Source organism: Lampetra planeri, chromosome 9 (genome assembly GCF_965212315.1).
Source record: "Lampetra planeri chromosome 9, kcLamPlan1.2.h2, whole genome shotgun sequence".
Taxonomy (NCBI): Eukaryota; Metazoa; Chordata; class Hyperoartia; order Petromyzontiformes; family Petromyzontidae; genus Lampetra; species Lampetra planeri.
Genome location: NC_136115.1, coordinates 581707 through 604315, shown reverse-complemented (window position 1 = coordinate 604315; position 22609 = coordinate 581707). Strand labels below are relative to the sequence as shown.

Genomic DNA, 22609 nt, shown 5'->3' with positions numbered 1-22609 from the left:
AATTAATAATTATTATGCACAGGCAACATGTGATTGTTCATTATTGCCTGAATCTGCTTTAGTGACACACACCGGATTTAAAATATACTGGTACCACAAACCATAATTGATTTGGACCTCGTAGGGCACAGTATTGGGTGAGCTAATACATATGAGAGGGGAAAATGGGGACTGATAGAGAATTTGTTAGCGCTAGCAATATCACTACCAAATGGTTCCAACACTAATTTTGATTAGTTTAACACGTAGGCTTTCGCAACCAATTTAATCATTATAAAGGTTTTTGGGTTAGATCCCATAAATATAAATGTGTCGTAACCCTCCACCACCCGACACAGCGTCATCTGGTCGAACACCATATGAGACGAGGCTCCAAAGAAAGCTGTCTCTGGTGTGGACCAATCAGTTTCAAAGACAATGCATAAATTACCAGAGTGTTGTTTTTTTGTTTGCATTTGACTGCAGGTATTGCGGTTAATGTAGACATGATTCCTTGCAAAAGGTGTCAGTTTTGTTGCCAGAAAAAAGGGGAAAAACCCTATTAGTACAGCCAGTAAGGTTTGTCACATAAACAAAATGCGCCAATTAGTTACTACTTCATCCCAGCGGTGTGTTTGAGAGTAAATCCACAACATTTATAGCAGCAGAATTGCCTACTACAGTGCCCATTGAGTCCAGGAAACGTTTTGATGAGGAAGCCACTGTAATTGCATTTCAGCTACTCAATGAAGCCACCTGCTTGTGTCCTCTCAGACTGGAAACCCCCAGACCAAGTGAATTGCTTTGCAAACCGGATCTATTAGATGGTATTCATCTCACGTCCTTATGAAATTAATTGAATAAGCATTTTCTCCCTCAACAGGACCCTATCAGAACTCTTCGCCTGTGCAAGGACAGCAGGCAACGCTACCTCCAGGCACCTTTCACCCGCCAGCGGACGGAAAGCATGTGCCCCCTCCTGCCATGCCCGGCTTTCCCCCGTATAATCCCATGGGCGGCCACCCTGCCACACTCAACCCTAGCAACTTGGCGACCCTACAGCCACCCCGGCTGTCTCCCATATCCAACAGCCTTCCGCCGACAGCGCCCAACAGCACGGGGGGCCACCATCACGCAGGAGGCGGTTCGGGCCCGCCCTCAAACCGGAGCTCACCCATGATGACTCGGGTGTCGCCCATGCCTGGCACGGGCCAGCCATTCCCTCCTCAGCAGCACCAGCAGCGGCCATCCCCTGTCAACCACTGGGCACCGACGCCTGGGACCAGCATGAATCACATGTCTGGTCCTCAGCTTGGGCCGGCGAATGGACCTTTGGGGCCTGCAGGGATGTCGGGGAACGGCTACGCTCCTGCTCAAGGTGGTCAGGGGCAGCAGATGGGTGGTTCCCAGCCCATGCCTACTTACATGTACACGCAGCCCATTAGCCACGAGTACGGGTCGGCATCATCGGCGGTGGCTCCGTCACCTCCGCCTCACAGCAACAACACCAATGTCACCGCTGTCCCTGCGCAGCAGCCTGGGTTCAATCCCAGGCCAGGGCCTCCCCCGACTTCAGGCAGCCAGGGTGCTGGGCTATATCAGCCGCCTGGATCGCACGCGGCTGCTGCGCCGTACCCCGCACCACGTCCAGGTACTTGAATTGGTTTTGCTTTAAGGTGCCCAACTGACTTTTTCCCACACTTCCTACATGTTCTTCATTCCTTATGTTTTACAAGGAAATCCTTTTTGAGTTTCATGTTCATGCTTATTTGGTGATGCTGTTGTCTATTTGGACTCGTGGAGTGAGCTTGTGTGTTCAGCCTTCTCTCTCCCGCACTTTCTCTGTGTGTCTGTGAAGCGGAGAGAGGGTGTGTCTATTTAGGAGATGTTCCCATTTCTCTGCTCAAGTCCGTAGGTCAAAGACGAGGTAATGGGGTCACATTGCTGGCTCGCTGGTTGTCTGATTCACTGTAAAAAAAATCTGCAACCTCCATAGCTATGCTTTTTTTATTTTAAAACTACACCAAGCACGCTTAATAGTTACTAACTAGTTATTGGTGTTTGATTTTTGGACCGTGTGTGATTTTTTTTAAACTACCTTTGTCAATGTTTTTGAAGGAAGGTGCTACTTAAAAACAAACAAAGTTCACGTATATGTATCCCTAAATTGTGTGCAGTAGTCTGTACGATACGAATATGAAGCTTCGTCAATGATTAATTTACTTTAAAATCAAATGCTGTGTGTTCCAACTTAACATCACTGTCAGTGACATTTTGAGGAGTAGGCAAGTGCCTGGGAACAGACGTTTAAAAAAAATCACTTTGTAAAGTTTTCCCTTTAACGAAGCTTCATACATTTGTTGGATAGCAGGAGAGGCCGCCTATGCACTCGTCTGCAAGGTGACAACTATTTATTTAGGTTTCATCTTCCTTTAATTTAAATAGATTAAGATGCTGCGGTAACTCAAATCAACACTAACATTTTCTGTGCCAAAAGTGCATTTGCAGACGTGACGTGATAGCATTCTCTTACGAGAACATAACCGTAAAGCAACATGTGAACTTAATTAAAGACCCCTTGGTTGGCTGACATTGTTATTTACATTTTGGCAATTCCACATTTTTGCTTGTTTGTCATAATTATTTTGGGAAACCCACCGTCCACCAAGACATAACATAATTTGGTAGTTTTCAATCCTCTGCTGAATGAGCACTCAGTATTTGTGGAGCTCTCTTGCCTAGAACACCAAGTAACCAAGCAGCATTTATTTAACAGGCCACACTGCAGATGTTGGAAAGTTTTCTTAAAGTTTTAAATGAATTGTATATTACCTGCTATGACATGCAGATTGAAAACATGGACAATGACAAATAAGATAGAACATAAGTTTAAAAGTTAACAAAGGCATGAAGAGGTACATGCATCTAATTACACCTAGAGACAAATTAATTCATGGATCGGAAAAAAGATCCAAGTTAGAGTTAGAGACAACATTGACTGTGAAGAAAAGTTGGTAGGCTTGGGCGTGACATGCTTCTCATGTCATGGGAAGAGATGATGGCTGGTGGTCGAGACTAAAAACAGCCAAAGGAGGAAATCTGCTATAAAATATATCCACAGGGGAGATGGAGTGATGAGTTTTTCTTCTGTGCAGGAGCTGGATGGATTGATGCATTGTGGGACCGTAATATTGTCTATGACTTATGGAGGTCTTCATTCAGCGGTGGTTAGATCATGGCTAATGATGATGTTATGATGATGATCATCATCACGGTCATCATAACCTCTGCTGATGACTCAGAGGAGTCAACAACATTCCAAGATGTTCCCAGTTTAAACAATTGCTGCTTAGTTGATTAAACAGACTCTTACACGTTCGCTTATTAGGAACTTGGCAGCTGTACTGCACCATTAGTAAGTCACGTAACAAGTTCCTTCGCAAGTGAATGATTGAAGGAAGGCGGCTGCTGTAGGTAATGGGAGGAATGCCTCTACGCACGCGGACCGCTGGGGCTCCGCAATGCTCTTCGTTTATACACGAGGGCATTTTACTAACAGCAGAATGAAGGGCATGCCTCCTGCACGTGTGTGTATCTATTCACAAATAATTTTTTTTTGTTTCAAGATGGAATTCATACAAAACATATCTTAGCATAATCATGAGAAAGTCATTTTCTTCCTGTTGCAAAGTGGGTATTTTGTAAAATAATTGAAAAGGTATAGAAAAAATTCGTGTTGGAATACAGTTTTTTATCCATTATATTGATGTGCCTATCTGTGTGCATGCATGCCAATGCATGATGCAATATTGCTCAATGAACCTTCAACTATTCGCAAAAAACAGGTCATCTTCCTCCTGTTCACAAAGGGGTCACGCAGTGTTAGTGCAAGTATTAGGTGAAGCCTGCTTGCATATGGAAAGAGCTGCCCCATCAGTAATGCGGTCCCTGCAGCAGCTGCTGCACATGTGTTTCTGGCAGCGTAACGATTGTGACTTCTTGTCAGAGTAGCGGACTGTTTAAAGTAGTCTCGTTAGTTCAGTGCCTGCTTATGCTGATTTAATTGGCAATGCCAATGGAAGTGCATGTACATGTACTGCCCTGTTGTCTATCCCCTGCTGGATTGAGGGCCTCCCCACGCTATACGGATTGTGGGGAATTATTTCAACATTCTTCATCACGCTGGTTAGCATGAGTTGGTGAAGGGTGGGAAGCATAGACTTGAGAGTTTAGCACCGTACAACAATTGATTTTACTGAGTTGTCCGTAATGTAGCCAGTAAAAATATTATTTAAGTGAGATTTTATTATTGCGATTTCCAACTTCACACACAGACGTTTTATGAAATTCTAAATACGTGGAACGGACTCCTTGCCAGCGTGAATAATCTGGGCCTGAATTAGAATTCCTGGCATGGCAGCATCGAGCAGCGCTGCCGTTAGGGGCAGTAAGCAGCGGGTCGTGGCATGAAACTGGAGAGACGGTTGAAACTGCTTGTGCTGGGCTCCGAGCCGTAACGTGACCGGAACATCTGCCCGGCGAATGCAGCATTTTCAGCTGTCGCGGAAAGTCTCCTTCACTGGAAATGTTTAATGTAAAGACATGTCATTTTGTTTAATGCGGTGTGACTGGTATGCATGCAATGATTCCTCCAATCCAATTAATTGTGAGAATCGCAGCCTATAGTGACCGCATTAACTCATTGCATATAACGTATATGTAAAAAAATCGATCCTTACACACGTGATATGACGTATTTATCGCGGGCGTGTAAGGATCCCACATTTATATTTGATGAAGCCGATGTGTCGTTACGCATTATGTAACTGACTTGTCTGATGGTCGTGTGCGTCTCAGGCCAACCAGGACCACCGCAGGCCGGGCAAGCATATGGAGCGATACCAACTATGGCACCTCCTCCACTGGGCCCTCCATCAGTGGGCCCTCCACCAATGGCAGCTGCATCAGGGGCCCCTTCATTAGGACCTCCACCAATGACCGCTCCATCATTAGGCCTCCCACCAATGGGCGCTCCATCTGGGGGCCCTCAATCATTGGGTCGTCCACAAGCGGGGCCTCCACCAATGGCCACTCCTTCATCAGGCGCTCCATCAGCAGGTCGCCCTCCCATGGCTATGGGTGGGAGGCCCCAGCCACCACTGGTTGCCCCACCTCCAACCGGAATGGCACCAGGATCCATGCAGTCGTGGCACCAGCAGCAGGTGCAGCCTCCACCCACTCAGCAGCAGCATCAGCAGCATCAGCAGCAGGCGCCACCTCCACCCACTCAGCAGCATCAGCAGCATCAGCAACGGCAGGTGGCGCCTCCACCCACTCAGCAGCATCAGCAGCGGCAGGTGGCGCCTCCACCCACTCAGCAGCAGCATCAGCATCAGCAGCAGCAGTATCAGCAGCATCAGCAGGTGCCACCTCCTCCCACTCAGCAGCAGCAGCATCAGCAGGTGCCACCTCCACCCACTCAGCAGCAGCAGCAGCTGCCGCCTCCACCCACTCAACAACAGCAGCAGCAGCAACATCAGCTGGGTCCCGCATCTCTTCAGTCGTCTTCATACCATCCGCCTCCACATGGACAGGGCCAGATGTCTGGCAGTCCAGATGCTGGTAGGCCAATGCTTACATTTCCATCATTCAGATCTGGGGTCAGTTGTAATTCCCAGCAGTTTTATTATCTCATTGCAAGTACATTGTGGCAATTCAGTACAATGTACGCAACTGCAATTAACTATCCTGGTCTGCTGTGATTATAAGTGACTAAATGTAATTCTTTGGGGAAGATGCGACCCAAGGAAACAAATGGCTCTTATCTTGTAAAAATATAGATATCAATGCTGTATTCCTGGCTGCCCAACACAAATGTATAATTGTATGTGTACATGTATTTGTGTGTTTTTTGTGGCCATGTGTGTGTATATGTATTGTATCAGTGAAGCATAAGTGGCCAGTGACATCTGATCCAGTCCTCGGCCTCCCTGCTACCTTGACTCAATCTTAAATGAGTACCTGCTGTGATGTGTAAATATCAGCACTGGGGAGACAAAGGCGGCCAGATGTGGTGTTGGGAGGCGTCGTGTTGTCTGCAGCACCCCACCATCTATTGCAGGCCTTCATAAAGGCAGACCCCTGCCCCCACATCGCCCTTAACAGACTGTTGGGGCAAGTGCTGTTTGCAGGCATCTTATCAAGTCCACCATGGCTAATAAGGATTTCCCCATCAGAAGGTTCTATAAAAAAAAAATATTTCTAGAAATATTTTACATTACAGTCGCAGTGCAATGTCATGCCACGAGTGACCGGGACTGCATGAGTGTTTCTTAAAATGTACAAAATGGTCATTGCAGCGATGTCATGAAGGTGCCATAATAACGTTTCTGACCATTACCAAAGTCTTGTTCCCGATTAATTAAGCTCGTTATTCACGTGTGACAAGCCAGGACACACGGCTTCGATGTGTAACAAAAAGATAACAGCTTTTACATTCAATCTTCGTATTTTTTTTAAACTACTTGGCTTACAGAGCTTCTTGTAAATTACCATCTTATGGAATTCCTGTCGCTTGCCTCTGCCTAACAACTTCTCTTATTTTGTCTCTCTTCCCTTTTCGTTAATTCTGAGTTCTCTTCCAAAACTCTTCCTTCTCTTCTTTTCTATCATTGTTTTGATTTGCCATCCCTCTCGGCTTTATTATTTGCGCTGTCGCAAACGGGGCAACTAGGTTTGCTCCGCGGTTACCAAAGTCCGGCGCATGACGTTTCTCCCGGCCTCGCTGGGGACAACGACTCAGGTGCAGTACCGGGGGGTGGGGGGAGGGTGACAGGTATCACACGGCCTGCGGCTCTCTGTGACCACGCCCAAATCTGTGTGTCGGCGTGTCTGTGTGTGGTTGCGTGCCACCGTGTATGTTCGATTCCCGCGCACGGCCAGCACCGGTGGCGATTACCTGAACCGATCCTGGGCCTCCCCTCGATCGACTCTGCCTCAAATTAGTACAGGGTGTGATGTGTGAATATCGCCACGAGGGAGACAAAGGTGGCCAGCACCACATCCGGCCACCCACCCCCTTGTGTGCCTTGCCGGCCTTCATAGGTGCTACTCGCTAAGAGCATATGCCCTAACATTCTGTTAAGGCTACACGGGGGATCTTGGTTTTTGTACAAGTTAGTAATAATAATTGAATTGATAATTCCATCCTAGGATCCCAATGCGTATGCCTTCGGGTATGCGTGTCCCTATACATGTGTGTTTACATGTGTCTGTGTGTAGTTTGTGTGTGTCTCCATATCTGCGTGGTTCCATCAGCATCTCGTGGCATGTGCCCATTAGTACCTTCAGACCCCCTCCCTCCTCCGCTCCGTGAACCAGCACTCAGGAGCCAGGCTCCACCCCTCACCTTGGCAACACGCTCCGCGCCGCTCCCTTTGAACCGCCACCGCTGCTGTCCCGGCATAGAGCTGAAAGGACGGGCGATCTGCATCACAACCGCCGCGGAGGGCTTGGGCGAGGCAGCAGCCAGCCTCGCTCCCAGCTGTACCGTCCCTGCCATCGTGTTAAGAGAGCCTCCGGTGCCTGGGATTTATAGCAAGCAAGATAACGTTCTTTGAGTCTTCACTGTTAGTCGTATTCTATTTTTTATTGCTTTCTTTGCCGCCGCTTGTCAACGATGACGCTTTTGCTGATGCTTAAAATCAAGCGCAAAAGAGTTCACCCGTTTCGGGCAGGTGGGTTTGACGTGGGGCGGGGGAGGCGTTGTTGGGGTGAGGGGAGTGTGTGGGGTGATGCATGGAGTGGCCCTAAATTTGTCACCATTTCTCGGAGAAGGGGAGACGTGGGCCATGTGGGATACGGAGACGGAGGCGGCATCGTGAAGTGACAGCAACATGTGGCGGGGATAGGGGATCGGTCAGTTTTATTGTCCAGATCTTGGTGGATGGGTGGAAATGTTTTTTAAGAAAACTTTTGTCACGAATAATAATTGGGCTTGGGCAGGACACATCTCCCAAGAGCAGGTGAGCTTGCAGAGACCGGGCGATGCAATCGGCTCATGTGCAGGTGCTCCAGTCATCGTTACGTCGCGTGCATCACAAATTGTGTTCGTGACCATCCAGATGTGATGGAGCTCAGTCAGCCGCACAAAGGGGACATCGTCATTTAACCTTTACACTTGTGAATTAGTGTGCAGGGTACCTGCCAGCCGTGGCACCTAGTAACGACCGCTGTGTTTGGTCGTCACTGTGTTCTGGTACAAGCCCAACACACATTGCAGAATAAGCGCAGCTAACTACGCGGTCGGTCGGCGCAGGGGAGCCGTGCGTGCGGCGATCGGCACATTGATCCCGTGTGCACGCATGTACGTGCTTAGTCTTGGATCGGATTATCTCACCTGTGCAGCTTGGCCGTTTGAGAGTTCGTTGTCACGAAGATTAATTTGAGCAGGCTAGTCACTGGGGGGTATGACAGGTACAGTGTTGTTTTTGTACGTGGGAGCTCTTGTGTCATGTTATTATTACAGGGCTCAGGGATCCGCAGTTACTTCCCGGATTCAATTCCCGGCCACAGCTGAACCTGTCCTGCCCACCCCCTAGGTTTACTCGGGTCTTATATTTAGTGCAGTGTTTAAAAATCAGCAATGGGAAGACAAAGGCTGTCGGGCATGGGTCTGTTTGTGCCACACATTTGTTCACTGGTCCTTGATAGGTGCTTGCAAACAGCGCTTGCCCCAGCAGGCGATGCAGGCTCCAGAGTGAGCGATCTCCGTTTCGTGTACACCTTGCTGTCCGAGTCTGCATGTACACTGCATGCGTGTCTGTGTATCTGCCTGCGTCTCTTCATGTGTACGTATATACATGCACACGTTATGTGTGTATGTATAGGTGCACACCCGTGTGTACACAGTGCAGGTGTATATTGTGTCTTACTAAGCTGTATAGTATATTATGTCTTACTAAGCTGTATTGTACATTGTGTCTTTCTTCCGCACCTCCCATTAGCACAGTTGGCTACGTGCAATGTGCATGCATGCATAGGTGTCGGTGCAGGCTCCAACCTGGAAAGTGTCGGCACTGTGCTCGTCCTGGTTTGCTCGGTCACCACTTAGAGGCGACACATTCTTTGCCGACGCTGTCACCACAACCATGGCCCGGTGTGGCTCCCCAACCTAAAGGTGCTGGCTGCCACTAAATGGCGTCTGTGTTGCAGATGGTGACTCCGCGTCCAGCCTCAGCAACTACGACTGCGTGGAGGGCGGAGGCATCATCGGTGAGCGTGCCCTGCCCGCTGCGTCGCACCCTGCCGTCGGCTGTGTCACGTGCAGTAGTACACACATGCGGCTCTTTCAGAGGGTCCCCCCAACCCCGTGCAGGTCCACGGGGGTTATATTTTATTGTGGTTCATCACGCTGTTCAGCGTGGGTTTGTGAAAGTGAGGAACATAGAAGTACGGTGCAACAATGCATTTTGTTGCTCCGCCCTCTTCTGTTGTACATGGCGGTCCCCCTTCCAAGCACTGAGCAAGCCCAACCCAGTGCCGAATCACCTCGAAGCACCCAACCTGCATTCTTTTCATCGTCGCCCCCCCCAGTAATGTTGGTGTTATTCAAGTAATCAAACCCATCATCGGTTGTCTGATCGATTATTTCACTATTCGGTGAGTCCAGCTCCAGTTGCTGCTAGCCAACCAAGCAGCCGCAGCCTACGGGGGGCTTGCCGACCGCTGTGCAAGCCTCTAGAGGACGGCAGCAGCAGCTTGCAGCCCTGGAAACGAGCGCTGGCTTCCCTGGGGGGGGCGGTGAGGAGGTGGCAGAGCGGTGCCTCTTCTTCACCGGGTGGTTCTTCACAGTTCGGCTGCTATTGGTGGTTTGGTAGTTCAAACGCCACATTCATTTGTTTCTGTATAAATTTTAACTATAAATTATTTTGTACCACTGAGCTATGTACCTCTTTTTCAGAAGCTACCTGGCCACAAATGATAGCTTAACGAAGTGGCTTATCATTTGTAAAATTATAGTAGCCAAATAGTCTAAAGCGTGTTTCTAACTGTGGAGGAAAAAAACGGAGGATCCACAGAAAATCCACGCGAGCAAACTCCAAATATACAGCAGCAGGTGTCAGGGTTGGGTTCGAACCCACGACCTCCTGTATGCCAGCAAGGTAGTTAACATCTCACCACCGTGGCGAGATGTATATTTATTCTTAAACTGTTGATAGATATTCGCCTGTGCCAAATCACATGGAAAGCACCCACTGCTCTGCAGATTTAGGAAGCTACTAAGCAGGATTGAGCCTGGATAGTGCCTGCGTGGTTGACCACTGTGTATGACGGGCATTATCGGCCGCGGGGGCCTACGTTGTTCCACAGAGGACAATGCTGCAAGATCTAGTGTTGTACTGTGCTACGGCTCCCTCATCTGTGTCCCCTGCCTTAACCAATCCGCACTGAACAAAGGTGGTCAAATAACCCCCACAATCCACAAAGCCATGGGGAGGTTCCCCATCCAGCAGTGCATTAACAGAGGGCCGTACTTGTACCTGATGTACATGTAATTAATAGTGCAAAAGTGAGTTTATTGTACGGTGCTGTTTATAACAAATGCAGTAGTGGGATATTCTGGGGTTAGGAAGCAGGAGGAAAGGGAGGGACACCTTAAGTCACGATGTTGGGTCTTCTAATTATTAACCAATTTTGTATACTGCCCATAAATACATTGTCCCAATTAACCTACCTGCAAGGTGGGGTGGGGGGCAGGCCCCCCCTTACCTACGCAACAGCCCGTACAATCGCAGCAGGCGTAGGTGCGCTCTTATGAGCGTGTGCGCCAAAAGCCTCCCACGCGCGCCAACATCGGTGCGAAGTGGAAACAGAACACATCCATTCATTTGTGCAACAATAGCGGCTGCCTTTGAACGCGATGATACGATCATAATTATTTGGCTCTTGCGGCAGCGAGGGGTGCTTGTGACACTCGTTCCTTGTACCCCGGCGCCACCATCATCTCCATAATCACCCACCGACCCATATCCCCTCTCCCCACTGTCTGCTGTTTCACAGGGGACACAGCCTCTCATGCCCTTCTCACACATAATGGTAACAGCATTAAGTATGCAGATACGGGAATGCATTCGCATGGTAATAAACACAAAAAACGACCAAATGTATTCTGTGCGTGCGGCCCACATCGTGTCAGGAGATGAATAAATGTTTTTTTCTGGAAGTGGAAGAAAGCAGCATTCTCAGCTTGTGTCAGGGAACGGTCCCTAAAGCAGCGTTCGTAGAACTACTTTTTAATTGCCTTCTCTAGGCTGCTTTTTCACACGTATATTTGCCCTGCAAAGAATGTCCATAATATGGCAGTGAAATGCTTAGATTTTTTTTTTTATCTCACAAATGACACCAAATTTATCGTGATTATAAATTTTTCTGAAATCTTTCACTGGGTTGAGACTACACTCACAGTTTCAGAATCCACTGTAGTAATTCGCAGCTGAATCAGATTGGAACCCAGATTCTTAAGAGTGGAGAAGCTAGTTTAGTCAACAATTTTGTTTAGCCTACGTGTTACATTTTGTTTAGATAGAAATTGGTTTGAAATCCAGGAATCTTAATAGTGCTCCCTTATTTTCTCTGACAAATTCATGTTTTTTTACACATGTACGTGTATTGAATAGCAGTGTAAAAGTGTATTAAAAAAAAAGTGTCTTCAAAGTCATTCAAATTTTATGCAAACTATATGCAAAATGGGATAAAGGGATCAGTGTGTTCAGTAGTTTGTGCACTGCACTGAACATGTTGAGTTGAATTGAATGATTAGCTTTGGCTCGCGTCACGAACCTTCACTGATCAGCGTGGTGAAGTATGGGCACATAATCCACATGACAAACAACATATGTGAGGCCTTCATCTAGTAGTGGATTGACAAAGGGATATTAATAATGTTTTAATCATCACTTCGAATAAGATCACCTTTAGGCTAATGCAATGAATGGGATGGAACATAAGATATCGACAATACTCGTGGAATACAGACAAATATAGAAAAGGGAGGCAGTACAAATGTCACAATAATTTATTTAATTTTTAACTGATTTGCGGTCTTGAATCGTCAGCATCTGTAAAACACGCTTGTCAACACCCATTGCTGTGGCAGAGAGATAGAACATAAGATCAAACATTTTACCCATTCTTGAATTGAACTGCGATCTTCATCCGTCAAAATCTGTGGATAAAATGTCATAACCTTTCTTATTTAATGACAAGCGTAGCTGCCTATCATTGCGTTGCATGAGCAAGTCCATGACATATGTGACATTACTTTGTTGTTTTCGGCATCATCATCATCTTCATCGTTGTTATCAGCGGCACCAAATTCCCCTACGGGACCTCCCATGGGCGGAGGTGGTGGTGGTGGTGGTGGCTTCGGACCGCCGGGCTACCCGCACGCTACGCCGAAAACCCCCTTCCACAACGCGGCCATGTCCAGCTACCCTCCGCAGTACCCACAGGTGCGTTATGCTCTCCCACGCCAGGAGTCTGGATACCTTCATAAACAAATAATTTACTGATGCTGCTGCATTGGCAGCGTTGCACAAGCACAGTTAACAACAACAAAAAATTCAACATTCAATCTTAATTTGGAGCTTTCGTGACTGCAGGGATTACTCTTTGGTTCTTTCGGTAAAGTCACGTATAAAGATATTATTTTATCTTTATACGTGACTTTACCGAAAGAACCAAAGAGAAATTCAAAATGTTTGTCAATAACACTGCGGCCTTAAAAAGAATGACGTTTCGGGCAATTGCACTTCACAGTACCTAGAGAGACCAGAGGGGTAGAGACATAATCTACCCCTCTGGCTTCTCCTGTGCTTTGACAGAGAGGGCCATTGGCTGAGACATCACCCATTCTATACTTTCTTTCTTTAAGGCCACAGTGTCTACTGTAATGTAGACGCAGTGTATTTTTTTACAGTTAATTCACCCACATTAATAATCAGGACGGCAGCTCGATTCGAACCGGAAACCTCTGCAACAAGTGGCAAATGCGCTCCTGCGAGGCTGTGTAACTATTGGTACCTAATGGTTCACCTTGCAGTGATTCCCATGGGTTTCCCTGATTCAGGGTAATAATGATGTTCACAAATCGGTTGCATTTCTATGGGTTTTTTTGTGCTTACGGTGCATGTAAAATGTGTTGTCAATGTCTGCAGACTGCTTTTGGACCCAACCAACTGTCCTCCTCAATGGGGGGGTTGTCGGTCCAACCTGAGAGCTTGCGGCCAGTCAACTTGCTTCAAGAGAGGAACCTCCTTCCCCCAACGCCGGTGGAACCCCCCAAGCCCAACCTCCACCCCGACATGCAGCAGCGCAACTGCCACCCTGAGTGAGTAGTGACGGGGCATGTGTATCGCTAAGCCGGTCAAGCCAGCCTGCTCAGAGAGCTCACGTGTACAAGTAACTTGTAGCAGAGATGTGCCCCCGTCAGGGACGCTGGGTGTGACATTGATTTACATTGCAGTGCCATCTATGGCATCTCGCCAGCTCTACCATAAGAGGTTTTCTGGATAAGATCGTGTAAATTAACCAAAAAACCTCTTATGGATGCTATTGGTCACGAAAGCCTGTGTGTTAAACTCCCCAACTAAACTTTGCGTAAACTTAAATTCCTTTGAACCGCAGCCGCTTTGTTAAGGTGCAGAGCAAGGAAACACGAGAAAATCCAGACTGAGCGGCCTGATAAAGCATGCTCAAGTAACCTCCACGATTCATCACGGCGCGGAAAGGCCCTCATCCAGGAGTGGATCAACAGATTGGCGCACGTGCGCTGAACGTGCATTTAATACATCCACGCTGACGCGCGTTCCCTTGTGCTCGTTTGGCAGCATCTTCCGCTGCACGCTGACCAACATACCACAGACGCCAAGCCTCTTGGGCAAGGCCAAGCTTCCGCTGGGTCTCCTGCTCCACCCCTTCAAGGACCTGCAGGTGAGCGCTCCCTCTCGCCAACACCACTGCCGCCGGAGCCCACGAGCTGGAGACTCGGAGAAACTGGGACGAAAACAACGCGTCGTACAGTCACCAGCGGCAGCATCAGGCACGCCACGTGGATTCGATTATGTGTGACCCTTGTCTCTTAACACGCTCGCGTGTGTGTGTGTTATTTGTGTGTGTGTTTTATGATGTAGCGTGTGTTGTGTGTTGTGCTTTGTTGTATGTGGTGTGTCTTGTTTGTGTGTTTTGATCCGTGTTGTCTATTGTGGTGTTGTGTATTGTGATGAGTGTCTTTCTGTTTAATATTTTGCATTGGGGACTGATATTTTTGTTTGTTTTGGGTTTTGTTTTTGAGGTCTTTTTCTGCTGTGTTAATGTGATGCAGCGTGTCTTTTGTGGGTTGTATGTTAAGTTATACATTTTTTGTGGGTTATTTTCTATGTTTTGTTGTATATTGGGTGCTAAAGTGCTTTTTAAAATTGTGATTTTTGTTATGCACTGTAAGATTTTTGTATTGTGTGATATGCTGTTGTGTATTTTTGAGTTACACCATTCCGTTTATTTCATTAATGTTGTTGCCCGCTGCATAATGTGTTGCGTGTGTGCGGTACGCTGTCGCGTGCGACGTGTTTTTGGGTGAGATTCTGCGCTCCGTTTATCGCATTTACATTCTCCGTTTGGTGTTTTTCGTGCTCACGATTTACGTTCCACTTGGCGCCGTGCCCCACCCACCCTCACTCTGCCCGCGTGCCGTTCGTATTCTCCGTCCCCCCTCGTTTGCGCGGTGCAAGCAGCAGCTGCCGGTGATCACCGCGAGCACCATCGTGCGCTGCCGCGCTTGCCGTACTTACATCAACCCCTTCGTCACCTTCATCGACCAGCGCCGCTGGAAGTGCAACCTGTGCTTCCGCGTCAACGAAGGTAGGCGCCGCTCGCGTAACGCTTCTCATATTAAACGCGACGCCCGCAACGCATCCGTAAAGTCGTATGTCTGCCTGCAACGAATATGTTAATTAGGATTCGTACAACTGGGTCTGCAAATCCATTGCCAAATACCTTTGAGTTGTATCATGAGATCTCCTTTGCCAGTATGAAATTATGATGCAAACAAAAAAACATGCTCTGACAGTAAAAGGCATTGTCATTTTCAAAGACACATACTGTCAGAGCATGGTTTTTCATTTTCACCACATGTATATGTGGTTAATGGAGACATGATTTCTTGCAAAGGTTTCAGTTTGGTGTTTTAACATCTTAACACCTGTTTTATTGCCAGAAAGGGGAAAAACCCTTATCACCTTTGAGTTGATTTGTTTCACACGGATGATCCCGTTTCGCTAGTTGCCCGGTACTCGCCCAGCAGTGGCCTGACAAAGAGGCCGTAGCCTCTAAGTCGGCGCTACTCTTCACCGCAGTTTAACAAATAATAAAAACTCCATGCTTGTGCTCGTTCCCCGACATCAGTTCCGGACGACTTCATGTACAACCCACTGACGCGCTCGTACGGGGAGCCCCAGAAGCGGCCCGAAATCCGCAATGCCACAATCGAGTTCATCGCTCCCTCCGAGTACATGGTGAGTAGGGGTGGGGGGTGGGGGTCTGTTTATGTCGAGGGTTTACACGGCAGTGCTGGGCGACGTGAGCAAACGTGCAACGTCGATACCGCCGTTCAAAGCGTACGACTGGAGCGACCATGAAGGACATGAGTATCGCATTGTGTGCTGGCTTGTGTCGGCCAGCACTGGTGTCTTTGTGTGTCTTTTTGTGGATAAGTGTGGTGAATGGTGGCCCAGTTAGCGCAATGCTCTCTATGAACGCGCCAACACGAGTTTGATTCCCGCTCACAGCCAACACCAGTTACTATTATTTGAACCAATCTTGGGCCTCCAATACGTCGACTGAGCCTCAAATGAGTACCTGGTGCAACGTGTAAACAATGCCACGAGGGAGACAAAGGTGGCCGGTCATGGTACTGGTCATCTACCCACCCCCTCATATGCCTTGTCAGCCTTCACAGTTGCTCAATAACAGAACTTGCCCCAAAAGTCTGTTCACAAGGTTATACGGGGGGGGGGGTTGTCTTTGTATGTTTCAATGTGGCCCAGTAGCCAGGTCGGGGGCAGTTGGCCCAGTAGGTAAACTGGGCGAGGCGTGGGGTCCGCCTCATGGAACGTCGGGCCGTTCGGCCGCTGGGCGTCTTTCACGCCGATAGGCGATGCCGACCACTGCTCCGTGACGGAGAGCCATTCCTGCCGCCCGCTGAGCGGTTTGCCACGGTCGGGGTCGTGTGAAGTAGCGCGTGGCGTCGGGCGATCGTGGCGAGGGGCGGACGACGAGGCCGTCACGTGCTCATTGTCCGTGCGTGACCGTGTGCAGGTGCGGCCGCCCCAGCCGGCCGTCTACATCTTCCTGCTGGACGTGTCCTTCCACGCCGTCGAGTGCGGATACCTGCCCGTCGTGTGCAACAGTATCCTGGAGCACCTGGACAGGTGTGTGGTGTCTGTGTGCTTGTGTGTGTGCATCTGTCAAGTCACCTGGCGAGGTCGTGCACAGCTCCTGCGGGAATTGACAGACCAAGAGGTTCCATCGCTAGTTACAAGTGTCAGTGTCCATAAGAGGACGGTTGTACTGGACTCCCTTTATAAAAGGCCTATCAAAAATTGATGAAGCGTAGTCTATCTGCAAGTGAAACTAAACTCATATGATTCCTCAAAGTGTTTTGGTTCCTATTGATACAATGGTAGAGGCCCCGTCGTCACGAGTTCCCCCACCCCAACCCCGTGCTGACGCAGGTTACCGGGCGACAGCCGCACGAAGGTGGGCATCGTGACGTTTGACAGCGCGATCCACTTCTACAGCCTGCAGGAGGGGCAGGCACGGCCACAGATGGTGGTGGTCACGGACATCGACGGTACGCACCCACACAAACAAAGGCGACTTTCCCCGGACCCCGAAGTAATAAGAAGAAATATTAATATTTATTTTTTATAAAGCACCTTTCATTAACGGTCTCAAAGCACTGTATAAGACACAATAACTCATTCTGCGTTATAACGGGCGCATTCCGTGTTGTGCTAAAAATCTTCCCTCATGGGAGAACCACATAGCGAAAACGCGTTGTGTGAACATGCAATTAAGCAAGGTCTTACTGTATAATTCAAAACAAAGAGCGTTTAGAATATTGTGTTAACACATTAATGGACTCTGAGTACCTGATTGGCTTGGCGAATGAGTTCACAGTTAAGTTGTGTAAGGGCCCATGCACACACGCACGCTCAGCCGTGTACCAGCTCGCTTGCTAACAAGATTGAATGGACAAGCAAACTATTCCATGCGGGAAAAACAAACAAATGCGGTGCGTGCGTGCACATGTGCTTTTGGAGCCGTTTGGTGGTCTCGTTGTTGCTTTCGTGATGGCGGCGGTCGGAATGTTGAGACGGCCCGTTGTTCCGTCGTGTGTTCCATACAGATGTGTTCATCCCAAGCCCCGAAGGCCTCCTTGTGAACCTGCAGGAAAGCAAAGAGGTGAGCGTCATCAAAGCCAAGCCAGCCCAGCCATCGTCATTTAGTAACTCTTTCCAACGAAGGGGGAAAGCGTTTGTGCGTTAGTTCTGGCTGTCTGTAACAGTGGGGGCACAATAACTCATTCTAAGATGATCGGATATACTATGAGTTTTTGTTTAAGGTTGTGTTGCTATTAGGGGCTTAACCGATAGAAAACCCAATAAATTCATCAAAGCCTTACCTAACACTTTGCACTAATAACCAGTGCGAAAAGGTTTCACCTCACCACCATATGCAATGGCTAACATCATTATTTGTGACATCACAAGATGATTTCATTACGTGCGGTGTAATCGCGTCGTGCGGCTCCAAAGATAACGGCATCCCACCAAAAACTCGCAATGACAAACGTGTGTTGAAGAGCGTTACAGAGTTATGCCATATGCGCGGCTCTAACTCGTGCCACGCTGTGCTCTCCCCAGCTGTTCCGCGAGCTTTTGCAGTCTCTGCCGACCGTGTTCCCGAGTGGGGCAGAGCGCGAGACACAGAGCGCGCTGGGGCCCGCGCTGCAGGCCGCTCACCGCCTGCTAGGAGCGACCGGAGGCCGAGTCACTGTCTTCCAGAGCCAGCTCCCCTCCGTGGGGCCCGGCGCCCTCAAGCCACGCGAGGTCGGCGCCAAGGTGTGGGTCCCATTGTCATCGTGGTCTTCATCATCAGCATCGGCAAAAACAGGAGCAGTGTCATTGTCCTTGGCATCGCCTTCATTTACAGCATCCAAAGCTTCTTACAGTTTCCATACACGAGAGAGCAAGCGAGTGAACGTGTGAGCGAGTGGTGATCGACGCGGCGTGGGTCGTGGCGTTGTGTGCGTGTGTTTGATCAGGGCACCGAGGGCCTCTCTCCAGCCACCGATTTCTACAAGAAGCTGGCGCTGGACTGCTCGGCGCAGCAGACGGCCGTCGATCTCTTCCTGCTCAGCAGCCAGTACGCCGACCTGGCTACGCTGTGTGAGTGTCCCCGGGCAGTCCCACACTGACGCATATCGCACTCCCTGGGTGCTCTTTTGAGCTGGTCACACCGATGCCGTCACCGTTTCCTGGAGACGACCTCATGGCTAGACGAATGAAACTCACCTGAGCAATGTTCACTTTCATTCTTGTAACTCTCCATCTATGGTTTTGTGACCTTATCATTATGAGCAGAGAGCCGGGTGGCTAAAACAGGCGGTGCGTCCGCCAGTCATCTCAGTCCCCCCGAGGTCTGTTAACCCACAACACGTGGGGCTTGTCCTGTGACCTGCCGGCAAGCTTTCGACACTCCACATGGTCTCAAAGTGCACCAAGCTTGGCACAAGCGCTGTGGTGACATTACCATCACGACGACTGGCGGCTGTTGTTGTTGACCACGGGTGCGTGTGTACGTGCGCTCGATTTCCGCGTGCAGCTTGCATATCGCGGTTCTCTTCGGGCGCCGTCTATTACTACCCGTCCCCGCATCCCGTCCACGCGCCAGCCCAGCTGGAGCGACTGCGCAGCGACCTGCAGCGCTACCTCACCCGAAAAATCGGCTTCGAGGCCGTCATGAGGATTCGCTGCACCAAGGGTGAGCGGCTCTTGTCATCGCTGTCATCGTTGGTGTCTTGATTCGTTATTTTTTGATTTTGTATTTTTCCCTTACAGAATCTTGTAGGCAGAGTGCTATTTTGAAACTTTACCCCGAATTTGATTGGGAGCCAGTGAAACGATCAGGAGTATTGGATTCATCCGATCACGCCTATGGGTTACGGGCGAGGAGTCCGGCAGCGGCATTTTGGATCATCTGGAATTTTTGAGATGAAGGATTTTGGGGTGGCCATAGAGAGGAGAGAGTTGCGGTGGCGGGGGACGCAAGGCGGGACGCGTGACCGCGGTGCGCTGCTCTCGTGCCGCCACCCAGGCCTCTCCATCCACACGTTCCACGGGAACTTCTTCGTCCGCTCCACGGACCTCCTCTCCCTTCCCAACGTCAACCCGGACGCCGGCTTCGCCGTGCAGGTCTCCATCGAGGAAGCGCTCGGCGACGCCGCCACCGTCTCCTTCCAGGCAGCGCTGCTCTACACGTCCAGCAAGGGTGCGTGGGGGACATGGGGGGGGGGTATCCAGGTTACGTTGACCCGTGCCTCCTGCCCTTGCGCTCTGTCTCATTGATTTAAATTCGCTGGTCTTTATTTAACCAAGATCACTTGATCAAAATTTGCAAAGAAGCATGGATTGGAGCATGTTTGGAATTACACCATAATATTGAAAGAGGAACACCTGGATTAAGAAACAAGCACCAATCTGAGATGTCACATTTACCGATAAGATAAGTAAATCTGCTTGGACCAAGACACATCGCTTAAATGGGATGATGATAATGATTGATGGCCGATGGATGAGACTGGTGATGGAGAGTGATGAGATCAATTTACGTGTAAGAGATGGATGCATGGTGATGGATTTTAGCAGCACTGGACTGTGAGGGATGGCAACAGGATGGGAACGATGATTGTTGCGGTTACCTTTAATTGTTAATGTTTGTGTGATCACGCTTATTTATTTACTCTCTTGCCAATGTGGTCTCGCGGCGCCCTGCAGGCGAGCGGCGGATCCGCGTGCACACGCTGTGCCTGCCCGTGGTCACGACGCTCATCGACATTTACGCCGGCGCCGACGTGCAGGCCGTCACGGCGCTCCTCGCCAAGATGGGTGAGGCCCGCGGCGCACCCCCACAGATGCTGCCCCCCCCCATGACTTAAGCACGGCACCCCCATTCGCTCCGGCGAAGTTAATATACCGACTCTGCCAGCGCTCTTGGTTCCAGCACTTAGGTGAAAGGGCACGCAGGTGCAAGGGCTGGTGTGTAGTTGGTACCATGGGAAGCGTGGGTGGTGCATCTGTCAGTCATCTCGGTCAGTTAACCCATAATATCTGGGTCTGTCCCGTGACCTCCTGCCAGTGATCCGTTGATGTTTCACATGCCTCAAAGTGGCCCTAGCCTGGCATAAGCGCTGTGGTGATTTCGCCATCACTTCGTGGCGAATGGCAGCTGTTGTTGCGTATAGGGAGTGGTGGCAAAGGCTGGCCTGGTGATGGCCACGCTCCCACCCACTCGTGTGCCGTGCCGGCCTTCACAGGTGCTCACTAAAGGCACTTGCGCCGATATGCTCTGAGAGTCTACCCGTGTGATCTTTGTGTGCACGTTGTGTACGTTTGTAGCGGTGGACCGCACGCTCTCGTCGAGCCTGAGCGACGCGCGTGACGCCCTGGTGAACGCCGCCGTGGACTTCCTGGCTGCGTACCGGGGTTCGGGGGGCGGCCCTGCGCAATCCGGGCTCACGGCGCCACACGGCCTGCGGCTGCTGCCGCTCTACGCGCTGGCGCTGCTGAAACAGGTGGGAGGCGTTTTGCAGGGTGGCGGCGCTGAACCGTGGGGCGGGTGGGCGGGTGCCTTTTGAGTGTGGGGCAGCAAACAAAACAGCCGTAAGTGTTGAAGTAAGTGTTGATGAAGTACCACCCGCACTGCTACTACGATGGCGGTGGCGATTGCCGCGTCCTAACTTTGGTCGTCTTTTCATTCCAGAAAGCGTTTGGCTCGGGAAAGAGTGTGCGCCTGGATGAGCGAGCGTTTGCCATGTGTGAGATGAAACACCAGCCACTGGGCCAGCTCATGCGCGCTGTGCACCCCAGCCTCTACCGCGTCGACAACCTCACGGAAAAGGTGTGGCCAGCCGCCCCTTACCTCCCCTGCCCCCCTCCCCTGCCCTGCACCCCCCCCCTCGCCTACAGAGTTGGTCACGCCACTTGGGAAGTGCGTTTGTGTGTCCGTGTGGGGAGCGGTAGTGCCATGGATAGCGCACTGCGCTACCAATCCAGCCATGCGTGTTTGATTCCCGCTCACAGACAATAAAAATAGGCGAATATTTTAACCGGTCCAGGGCTGCCGCCTGTCGTATAGGTCGATTCGGCCTTAAAATAGTGCCTCGTGCATTGTATAAACATGAGCCCTGGGGAGACAAAGGCAGCCGAGATTGGTGCTTACCACCCAAACCCCTCGCGTGCCATGCTGGCCTTCATAGGTGCTCAGGAACAAGATTTTCCCCAACAGTCTCTGAAAGGCTCTACGTGTGGGGCACCTGTGTGTTCATGGCGTGTGCAGGGTGGGGTGATGGAGGGCGACGTGCTGGTGCCCCAGCCGCCGTTGCTGCAGTTGTCTGCCGAGCGTCTGTCTGGGGACGGAGCCTTCCTGCTCGACTCGGGCACCGTGAGTTGGCACGGGCGCCACCTGCACATTGCCATGCCAGCACGCGGCACCACCGTCACACTCCTGCTTCTCACCTGACCACGATCTAACACCGAGGTGTACCTGTCGTGCGGGGTGCTGGTCTTGATAGGTGCTCACTGATGCTGCTCGTTGCTCTGGTTTGTGAGACTGTATGGGGGTCATCTACATATGTGTACGTGCATGTGTGCGTATGTGGAGAGTGGTGGTGTAGTGGTTAGTGCGCTTCGCTACGAACCTGGCGACCCAAGTTCGATTCCTGTTCATGGCCAACGCCAATGATAATTATCTGAACCAGGTCCTATGGCCTCCGCTAGGTCAACTCAGCCTCTAATGAGTACCTGGTGTGGTGTGTAAATATCACCACTTGGGAGACAAAGGCGGCCGGGCATGCTGTTAGCCACCCACCTGCTTCGTGTGCCGTGCAGGCCTTGATCGGTGCTCGCTAAATGCACTTGCCCTAACAGTCTGTTAAGGCTATACGGGGGGTCTTTGTCTTTGTGTGTCCAGGTACTGCAGCTGTGGGTGGGCAGGGGCGTCGGGCTGGCTTTCCTGCACGAGGTGCTGGGTGTGCAGAACGTCGCAGCCATCCAGACGAACACGGTAACGATCGATGGCTCACCCGTGCCCCTACTGCCGTCACTAGCGCCAGCTAGTAACACCTGTGTCCATCCTTCCATCACTGTCAGACCTGACGCAGAAGATCCTCGGTTTTGATCTTCCGTGAAGCTTATGGGCCGTAACCCCTAATACCAGAGGTGGGACAAAGTCATTGTTATGCAAGTCCAAGTCGAGTCGCAAGTCATCAAATTCATGACTCGAGTCTGAC

The 22609-nt window shown here is 50.1% G+C and overlaps 1 protein-coding gene across 4 annotated transcripts in view; it reads left to right on the top strand.

The window, feature by feature from the left end:
• The window catches only part of LOC144720519 (protein transport protein Sec24A-like), a 29196-nt gene that overhangs the window by 2142 nt on the left and 4445 nt on the right, over positions 1-22609 (top strand). For 2 of the 4 annotated variants that reach the window (XM_078597290.1, XM_078597288.1), the window contains exons 2-21: positions 863-1630; positions 4837-5601; positions 9193-9252; positions 12346-12491; positions 13197-13369; positions 13869-13971; positions 14772-14898; positions 15442-15551; positions 16354-16466; positions 16770-16888; positions 17447-17502; positions 17964-18161; positions 18365-18488; positions 18925-19083; positions 19417-19590; positions 20097-20207; positions 20718-20893; positions 21082-21219; positions 21658-21762; positions 22291-22383. In XM_078597290.1, coding sequence (XP_078453416.1) covers positions 863-1630; positions 4837-5601; positions 9193-9252; positions 12346-12491; positions 13197-13369; positions 13869-13971; positions 14772-14898; positions 15442-15551; positions 16354-16466; positions 16770-16888; positions 17447-17502; positions 17964-18161; positions 18365-18488; positions 18925-19083; positions 19417-19590; positions 20097-20207; positions 20718-20893; positions 21082-21219; positions 21658-21762; positions 22291-22383 — 3818 coding nt within the window. Of the gene's footprint in view, positions 1-862; positions 1631-1683; positions 1907-4836; positions 5602-9192; positions 9253-12345; positions 12492-13196; positions 13370-13868; positions 13972-14771; positions 14899-15441; positions 15552-16353; positions 16467-16769; positions 16889-17446; positions 17503-17963; positions 18162-18364; positions 18489-18924; positions 19084-19416; positions 19591-20096; positions 20208-20717; positions 20894-21081; positions 21220-21657; positions 21763-22290; positions 22384-22609 lie in introns of those variants that run through there. The other 2 variants (XM_078597289.1, XM_078597291.1) reach the window with 2 other exon arrangements.